The following is a 9,773-nucleotide window of genomic DNA, read 5'->3' as shown; positions in this document are numbered from 1 at the left end:
TTGGAAGGCCAAGGTGGGTGGATCACCCAAGGTCAGGAGTTCAAGACCAGCCTGGCCAACATGGTGAAACCCCCACCTCTACTCAAAATACAAAAATTAGCTGGGTGTGGTGGTGGGCGCCTGTAATCCCAGCTACTCAGGAGGCTGAGGCAGGAGAATCACTTGAACCTGGGAGGCAGAGACTGCAGTGAGCTGAGATTGCACCATTGCACTCCAGCCTGGGTGACAGAGCTAGACTCCATCTCAAAAAAAAAAAAAAAAAAAAAAAAACAGAAACAGGCTGCTTCTAACATCTATAAGGCCTGGGGGCAAAGAATGAAATAAGACCCACATCCGAGAAGACACAATATATAAACATTGCAATTCTAGGGAATAAACTATTAAATACAATATGCTGTGTCCTCTTATATTGATGAAGGAACCTTCACAAACACCTGGAAGGCTGGGAACAGATTGAGAATTCTTGGGCTCCTCAGGGTTCTATGCTGGAATATAGTGATGTAACCAGTCCCCCACTACTAGTGACTTGACCCTCTTCTCTTCTCACTCTTCTCAGTTCCATCTCACAACCAGCTCGGACACTCAAACTCCATCCATACCACCCCATGGCTACTCCTGAGCCCAGAAGTGCACACACCAGGAGCACAGTCTATCCTCGGAAGGATGGCTGTATGCAGGAAGCCTGTACATGCCCTAATGAAAACACAAGGGAGGGAGTTCTTGAACTCCAGAGCATGGGTCTAGAAGAGGGATTGTGGGCCCTTTGCCTTTGCCTGCAGATACCTTCCTAAAAGCTAAGGGATGCAGCTAGAGGTGGCCAGAGCAGGGCCCTCTAATACCCAGGACCCAGGTCAGAGCCTTTTCTCTCCAGATCGAAGCTCAATCCTGCCCTAAAAGCAAAATGACTCACCATCCAGAACACTCCAAACAAGTATAGAGCGATCCTTTAAGCCCACGTACACATACTTGTCATCCTTGGAGAAGCAAGCACATTGGACCCCTCTGCAGTAAGAACTCTGTTGAAAACAGACAATATGATCTCTCTTTTTCTTGGGTTTTTTTGTTTGTTTGTTTGTTTCTTTGTTTGTTTTTGAGATGGAGTTTCACTCTTGTTGCCCAGGCTGGAGTGCAGTGGTGTGATCTCAGCTCACTGCAACCTCTGCCTCCCAGGTTCAAGCAATTCTCCTGCCTCAGCCTCCCGAGTAGCTAGGATTACAGGCATGAGCCACCATACCTGGCTAATTTTTGTATTTTGAGTAGAGATGGGGTTTCACCATGTTGGCCAGGCTGGTCTTCAACTCCTCCCCTCAGGTGATCCACTAGCCTTGGTCTCGCAAAGTGCTAGGATTACAGATGTGAGCCAACGTTCCCGACCCAGACAATATGATCTTGATTCCAAACTGAAAGACACCCAGGAAACCAGCCCCAAGGAACCAGGACTTTTTTTTTTTGTTTTTTTAACAGGTCTGACCCAGGCTGGAGTGCAGCGATGCCATCTCGGCTTGACTGCAACCTCCACCTCCTGGGTTCAAGCTATCCTCCTGCCTCAACCTCTCGAGTAGCAGGGATTACAAGTGTGTGCCACCATACCCAGCTAATTTTTCTATTTTTAGTAGAGACAGGGTTTCACCATGTTGCCCAGGCTGGTCTTGAACTGACGTCAAGTGATCTGCCCACCTCGGCTTCCCAAAGTGCTGAGATTATAGGCATGAGCCACTATGCCTGTTTTTTGTTTTTGTTTTTGATGGAATCTCACTCTGTTCCTGAGGCTGAGGTGCAGTAGCCTAATCTTGGCTCACTGCAACCTCCGTCTCCTGGGTTTAAACGATTCCTCTGCCTCAGCCTCCCAAGTAGCTGGGACTACAGGCTCCTGCCAGTATGCCCAGCTAATTTTTGTATTTTTAGTAGAGATGGGGTTTCATCATGTTGGCCAGGCTGGTCCCAAACTCCTGACCTCAGAACCAGGCTTTGAAGCACCCCACAGGGGGATGGATCCAATGAAAACCTGGAGAGATGAGCAGCACAGATGTTACCCCAACCCAGGCACACCTCCATAGAGATTGGATAGAAAGGTTTAGAGACATTTTGCATTGAAAGGAACAATTGTAGGACTCAATTTCTTTTTTCTTTCCTTTTCTTTTTTTTTTTTTTCTTTTTCTGAGACAGAGTCTCACTCTTGTTGCCCTGGCTGGAATGCAATATCACAATCTTGGCTCACTGCAACCTCCAGCTCCTGGGTTCAAGCGATTCTCTTGCTTCAACCTCCCAAGTAGCTGGGATTACAGGCATGTGCCACCATGCCTGGCTAATTTTCGTATTTTTATGATAGATGAGGTTTCACCATGTTGGTCAGGCTGGTCTCGAACTCCTGACCTCAAGTGATCCACCCACCTCAGCCTCCCAAAGTGCTGGGATTACAGGCATGAGCCACTGTGCCTGGCCATAGGATTCAATTTCTTTTTTTTGATGGGGATTCAATTTCTTAAATTACTTTGGTTATACGGATGTTAGCTATGATTGTATTTAATTAAAAGCTATGTGCTAATCTCACATGGAATCCTGGATTGGATTCTAGAATGGAAAAAAGGAATGAATTGAAAAGCTCGTAAGATTCCAATAAAGGCTGGACGTGATAGCTCACACCTGTAATCCCAGCACTTTGGGAAGACAAGGTGGATGGGTGAAACCCTGTCTCTACAAAAAATTAAAAAATTAGCCAGGTACAGTGGCGCATGCCTGTAGTCCCAGCTACTTAGGAGGCTGAGGTGGAAGAATCACCTGAACCCAGGAGGCGGAGGCTGCAGTGAACTATGATTGCACCACTGCATTACAGCCTGGGTGACAGAGTAAGACCCTGCCTCAAAAATAAATAAATAAATAAAAATAAAAAATTCCATAAGGTCAACAGTTTAATTAATAGTACTGTTCACACGTTAATTTCTTCGTTTTTGTTTATTAGTTAGTTTTGCTTGAGAGGCAGAATCTTGTATTGTCATCCAGGCTGGAGTGCAGTGGCGAGATCATAGCTCACTACAGCCTCGAACTCCAGGACTCAATCGATCCTCCTGCCTCAGCCTCCTAACTAGCTGGGACTCCAGGCACACACCTCCACACCTGGCTAATTTTTTTTTCTAGAGATGGGATCTTGCTGTGTTGCTGAGGCTGGTCTTGAAATCCTGATCTCAAGCAATCCCCCTGCCTCGGCCTCCCAAAGTGCTGGGATTACAGGCGTGAGTTGCTGTGCCTAATCTAGACTTACAAGGCCTTCTTTTTCTTTCTTTTTTTTTGAGATGGAGTCTCACTCTGTCGCCCAGGCTGGAGTGCAGTGGTGTGTTCTCGGCTCACTGCAGCCTCTGCCTTCCAGGTTCCAGTGATTCTCCTGCCTCGGCCTCCCGGGTAGCCGGGATTACAGGCACATGCCACCATGCAGGGCTAATTTTTGTATTTTTAGTAGAGACAGGGTTTCACCATGTTGGCTAGGCTGGTCTCGAACCCCTAACCTCAGGTGATCTACCCGCCTCAGCCTCCCAAAGTGCTGGGATTACAGGTGTGAGCCATGGTGCCCAGCCTTACATGGCTTTCTTAAGCAGCAGCCCTTGCCATTTATTGAGCATCAAGGAAATGTCAGGAGCTCTCCTAGGAACAAGGGAAACTTCAGTGAGCAAAACACACACACAAAAAATCCTTTTGCCCAGACAGAGCTCACTGTGTCTTCCCAACTAGAAAGTGGCTCCAAGACATGGGATAGTGTCTCCCTGTGACCAGGGAGATAGAAAGGGGTGATAGAAAAGCAACCCTTGGTGATAGAAAGGGGGCCTGGCAGAGGTTTTTCAATAAGTGTCAGTTGGATAAAGAAATAGCACGGAGCAGCCAGGCACGGTGGCTCACGCCTGTAATCCCAGCACTTTGTGAGGCCGAGGTGGGCAGATCACGAGGTCAGGAGATTGAGACCGTCCTGGCTAACATGGTGAAACCCCATCTCTACCAAAAAAATACAAACAAATTAGCCAGGCATGGTGGCGGGCGCCTGTAGTCCCAGCTACTCGGGAGGCTGAGGCAGGAGAATGGCATAAACCCGGGAGGCAGAGCTTGTAGTGAGCCGAGATCGCACCACTGCACTCCAGCCTGGGCGACAGAGCGAGACTCCGTCTCAAAAAAAAAAAAAAGAAATAGCACAGAGCCAGGATTAGGGTGAAGAGAGTGAAGCAGCACTAAGCCAGTGCAGGATTTGATCCAGTTTTTACCTATAATGTTGAGATTTTGTTCTTCATGGAACTTTAGTATTCATTTTAGATTTTTTTAAATATTGCATTAAAATATTACTTCTTGGCCAGGTGCAGTGGCTCAAACCTGTAATCCCAGCACTTTGGGAGGCCAAGGCGGGTCACTTGAGGCCAGGAGTTCAGCCTGGACAACATGGCAAAACCCCTTCTCTACTAAAAACACCAAAATTAGCTGGGCATGGTGGTGCTTATCTGTAATCCCAGCTACTTGGGAGGCTGAGGCAGGAGAGTCGCTTGAACCCGGGAGGCTGCAGTGAGCTGAGATTGCGCCACTGCATTCCAGCCTGGGTGACAGAGCAAGGCTCCATCTCAAAAAAAAAATTATTTATCTTCATTGCTGAGTTTTTGTTTTTTGTTTTCTTGAGACAGGCCTTGCTCTATCACCCAGGCTACAGAGCAGTGGCATTCGGGCTCAATCAATCCTTCCGCCTCAGCCCTCCAAGTAGCTGTATCACAGGTGCGCACCACCATGCCCAGCTAATTTTTGTATTTGTTTGTAGAGATAAGGTCTCCCTGTGTTGCCCAGGCTGGTCTCCAGCTCCTGGCCTCAAGTGATCCTCCTGCCTGGGCCTCCCAAAGTCCTCCTTCCTGGGCCTCCCAAAGTGCTGGGTGAGCCACTGCACCTGGCCTACCATTGCTGAGCTTTTTGGTACTCCTTTGAACTTTGTAGCCAGGTCCGGTGGGTCATGCCTGAAATCCCAGTGCTTTGGGAGGCCGAGGCAGGAGGATCACTTGAGCCCAGGAGATTGAGTGAGGCTGCAATGAGCTATGATTGTGCCACTGTACTACAGCCTCGTGACAGTGGGGTCCCTCTCTCTTTAAAAAAAACAACGAAAACAAAAAAAACTTTGCTTCTGAGACAAATGCCTCACTTTTCTTTTCTTTTCTTTTCTTTTCTTTTCTTTTTTTTTTAGACGGAGTGTCTGTAGTCAGGCTGGAGTGCAGTGGCATGATCTTGGCTCACTGCAACCTCTGCCTCCCAATTTCAAGCAATTCTTCTGCCCCAGCCCCCCAAGTAGCTGGGATTACAAGCATGCAACACCACGCCTGGCTAATTTTTGTATTTTTAGTAGAGACGGGGTTTCACCATGTTGGCCAGGCTGGTCTCGAACTCCCGATCTCAGGTGATCCGCCCACCTCAGCCTCCGAAAGTACTGGGATTACAGGCGTGAGCCACTGCGCCTGACCAAGTGCTTCATTTTCTTCACCCTAGTCCCATCCTTTTCGATGGCCCATGGTGTGTGCTTAGTAAATGATGGCTATCTATTGGTTTTCTAATGCCTGGGTCTAGCATGAACATGGGGAGGCAGGCCACGCACCGTGTAGCTCATCTCGAATTTCCACTTGCGTGTCTGCAGGTCCCAGAGACACAGCAGGGCATCCTCAGACCCACTGACCACCAGCTGCTCCTTGTGGCTGACCTCTACACAGGCAACTCGGCTCCTGTGGGCCTCTAAGGGAAACGCTTTGGAATTTGCACACTCGTAAAGAAAGAGGTCCCCGTTTGTCACGCTGTAGACCATGCGGTAGTCCGTCAGAATGGCCACGCTGGAGAGGGTCTCGGGCAGCTGAGTATAAAAGGTGTATCTTGGCCCATCGATGACTGGGCAGGGGTCCCCAGGGGTGATGTCCAGCACCAGGACGATGTTGTCATAGGCGATGGCCAGGCGGTCCTCGCACTTGCTCAGGGACATGCAGTTGATTGCTTTCCGGGCCTCGGGAGGGGGAATGCATATCACGTCCTGCCTGGAATTCAGGGGGAACACAAGGACGACCCCTGACACGAGGCCTGTAAATAGGAGCTTGTGCTGCTCAGCAACCTCCAGACACCTGACCTCACTGGAGGTGTCCAGGGAATCTTGTTCCTCGCCTGCCAAGGAAGAAAAATGAGAATGACTTACAGTGAGAGTGAATCACAGCAGCCCTGCTTCCCTGGTGGTTTTTTTTTTGTTTTGTTTTTGAGATGGAGTCTCACTCTGTTGCCCAGGCTGTAGTGCAATAGCACCATCTCGGGTCACTGTAACCTCCGCCTCCTGGATTCAAGCAATCCTCCTGCCTCAGCCTCCCGAGTAGCTGGGATTACAAGTATGTGCCACCACGCCCAGCAAATTTTGTATTTTTAGTAGAGATGGGGTTTCTCCATATTGGCCAGGCTGGTCGTGAACCCCCAACCTCAGGTGATCCACCCACCTTGGCCTCCCAAAGTGCTGGGATTACAGGCATGAGCCACCACACCCGGCCTTGTGTTCATATTTTTTTTCTTTCTTTTTTTTGAGTCAGTATTCTGGAGTGCAGTGGCGAGACTGAAGCTCACTGCAGCCTCCAACTCCTGGACTCAAGCGATTCTCCTGCCTCAGCCTCCTGAGTAGCTGGGACTACAGGCGCCTGCCACTGTGCCCTACTAATTTTTTTATTTTTTTGTTTTTTTTAGATGGAGTCTGGCTTTGTTGTCCAGGCTGGAGTGCAGTGGCACAATCTCGGCTCACTGTAACCTCTGCCTCCCAGATTCCAGCAATTCTCTCACCTCAGCCTCCCGGGTAGCTGGGACTAGAGGTGCGCACCAATTTTTTTGTATTTTTAGTAGAGACGGGGTTTCGCTATATTGGCCAGGCTGGTCTTGAACTCCTGACCTCAAGTGATCCACTCGCCTCGGCCTCCCAAAGTGCTGGGATTACAGGCATGAGCCATTTATATATTTATTTATTAAGAGACGGAGTCTCGCTCTATTGCCCGGGCTGGAGTGCAGTGGCGCGATCATGGCTCACTGCAGCCTCAATCTCCTGGGCTCAAGTGATTTTCCCAACTCAGGCCCCCGAGTAACTGGGACTACAGGCTCGGGGCACCACGCCCAGCTAATTTTTGTAGAGACGGGATTTCACCATGTTGCCCAGGCTATTCTTGAACTCCAGGGCTCAAGTGATCCTCGCACCTCGGCTTCCCAAAGTACTGGGATTACAGGCATGAGCCACCATGAATTGTCCCATCTTGAAGCAAGAGGGCCAGACTTTTGTATTCCCACATCAGGCAGTCATTGACTGGGGCCATTTCAGGGGAGGTGGCCACATCCCCCTGCCATTTCCAGATGAGAGGCTTCTTTCATCAGTGGGCAATTCCCAGGAGTAAAATGAAGGTGGGGGCACCCATGGGTCTGCGAGAATTGGACAGTGAGGGATTTCTGAGTTTCTCACCAACAGTACTTGGCACAGTCCTGCTGGGAGGATAGAGGTATAGAAACTCCTATTAATGGCGGGGCATGGTGACTCACATCTGTAATCCAAGCACTTTGGGAGGCCGAGGTGGATGGATCACCTGAGGTCAGGAGTTTGAGACCAGCCTGGCCAACATGGCAAAACCCTGTCTCTACCAAAAATACAAAAAGTAACCAGGCGTGGTGGCAGGCACCTGTAATCCCAGCTACTTGGAAGGGAGGCTGAGGCAGGAGAATTGCTTGAACCCAGGAGGTGGAGGTTGCAGTGTGTCAAGATTACGCCACTGCACTCCAGCCTGGGCAACAGATGGAGACTCCCTCTCAAAAAAAAAAAGAGAAAAAGAAAAAGAAAAAAGAAACTCCTTGTTAATGATGAAATAACAGGAGAAAGGAGACCTGATTTTCAAGCTGATTCTCAACTTCATTCAGTGGTTAATTTGGCAAACATTTTTAGAGTAACAGCCCACTAGGCAAAGCTCTGGGGGTAGGCAAGGAGTAAGTCAAGTGAGGTTACAATTATCGAGGTGCTTGTTTGCTAGTTGCAGGGTGAACCAGGGCCCAAGGAAATAGAGAGATGCCAGGTGCAGTGGCTCATGCCTGTAATCCCATCTATTCAGGAGGCTGAAGTGAGAGGATGGCTTGAGACCAAGAGTTCAAGACCATTCTGGGCAAAAGAGTGAGACCCCTGCCTCTGCAAAAACATTAAAAAATTAACCAGGTGTGGTGGTGTGCGCCTCTAATCCCAGCACTTTGGGAGGCTGAAGCAGGCAGATTGCTTGAGCCCAGGAGGTCAAGACCACCCTGGGCGACATAGAGAGTCCCTATCTCTATAAAACACACAAAATTTGGCTGGGCGCAGTGGCTCACGCCTGTAGTCTCAGTACTTTGGGAGGCCAAGGCGGGCGGATCACTTGAGGTCAGGAGCTCGAGACCAGCCTGACCAACATGGTGAAACCCCATCTCTACTAAAAATACAAAAATTAGCCAGGCGTGGTGTTGTGCACCTGTAATCTCAGCTACTCGGAAGGCTGAGGCAGGAGAATTGCTTGAACCGGGAGGCGGAGATTGCAGTGAACTGAGATCACGCCACTGCACTCCAGCCTGGGTGACAGAGCGAGACTCCATCTCAAACAAAACAACAACAACAACAAAAACAAAAATAAAAATAAATAGATAAATATTTTTAAAAATTTAAAAGTCTCCAGGAGACAGTCATGGTGGTGCGCCTGTGGTTCCAGCTACTCAGGAGGCTGAGGCGGGAAGATCACTTGAGCCCAGGAGTTCCAGGCTGCACTGAGCCGTCATTGCACCTCTTCACTCCAGCCTAGACAGTAGAGTGAGCCCTGCCTCTTAAATAAGACAGAACAACAAAAAAAGAGGCCCCAGGGAGCTTCTTTGCCCCTTTCTACCATGTAAGGACAAAGAAAATCTGGCCATCCATGACCCAGAAAAAGGACACTCACCAGATACCAAATTAAAAAAAAAAATTAATTTAACCCAAGACACCAAAGTTGCTGGCACCTTGATCTTGGACTCCCCAGCCTCCTCCAGAAATATGATAAATTTATATTTTTTCTTTAAATTAAAAAAAAAAAAAAACAGAGAGACAGGGTCTCTGTTGCCCAGGCTGGAGTGCAGTAGCATTATCATAGCTCACTGCAGCCTGGAACTCCACGGCTCAAGCAATCCTCCTGCCTCAGACTCTGGAGTAACTAGGACTACAGGCATGTACCACCAAGCCTGATACCTTTTAAATTTTTTTGTAGAGGTGGGGTCTCACTATGTTGCCCAGGCTGGTCTCAAACTGCTGGTCTCGAACTTCTGGCCTCAAGTGATCCTCTCACCTCAGCCTCCCAAAGTGCTGGGATTAAAGCCATGTGCCACCACGCCTGGCCCCATTTGCTGTTCTTTCTAAGCCACCCAATCCATGGCATTCTGTTATAGCGGCCAGAATTGACTAAGATTGGTGCTGTGCCTCTTCCAGGGCTCCCCATGGAATGAGGCTGAGGGGGACTTTAGCTGAGCCTGCATTCTTGCCCAACCCTTTCCCCTGCCAGCCCCGTTTTCTCATCCCCCTCTGGGGTTCTCCTGGAAACACCCCTCAATACATCACTTGTGCAAATATTCGATCACAGACCCAGCTTCTAGGTAACCTGAATTAAAACAGGCCAAACGGAAACGACCAGATTGCCAACTACCTCATGCAGAAAATGTATAAAATGAAATCCTGTTTTTGACCAGCTACTTTCTTTCTTTTTTTTTTTCAGGGGGTGGAGTCTCAC

The 9,773-nt window shown here is 48.9% G+C and overlaps 1 protein-coding gene across 1 annotated transcript in view; it reads right to left on the bottom strand.

Annotated features, from left to right (window-relative positions):
* Positions 1-9,773, bottom strand: part of NWD1 (NACHT and WD repeat domain containing 1) — a 68,451-nt gene that overhangs the window by 4,214 nt on the left and 54,464 nt on the right. Inside the window, exons 13-14 of the mRNA XM_024237410.3 lie at positions 5,603-6,153; positions 911-1,016 (exon numbers count right to left, since the gene is read on the bottom strand). Of these exons, the coding sequence (XP_024093178.3) occupies positions 911-1,016; positions 5,603-6,153 (657 nt within the window). The remainder of the gene's footprint in view (positions 1-910; positions 1,017-5,602; positions 6,154-9,773) is intronic.

The sequence above is a fragment of the Pongo abelii genome, chromosome 20, assembly GCF_028885655.2.
Source record: "Pongo abelii isolate AG06213 chromosome 20, NHGRI_mPonAbe1-v2.0_pri, whole genome shotgun sequence".
NCBI lineage: Eukaryota > Metazoa > Chordata > Mammalia > Primates > Hominidae > Pongo > Pongo abelii.
This window is presented reverse-complemented; position numbering and strand designations above follow the sequence as displayed.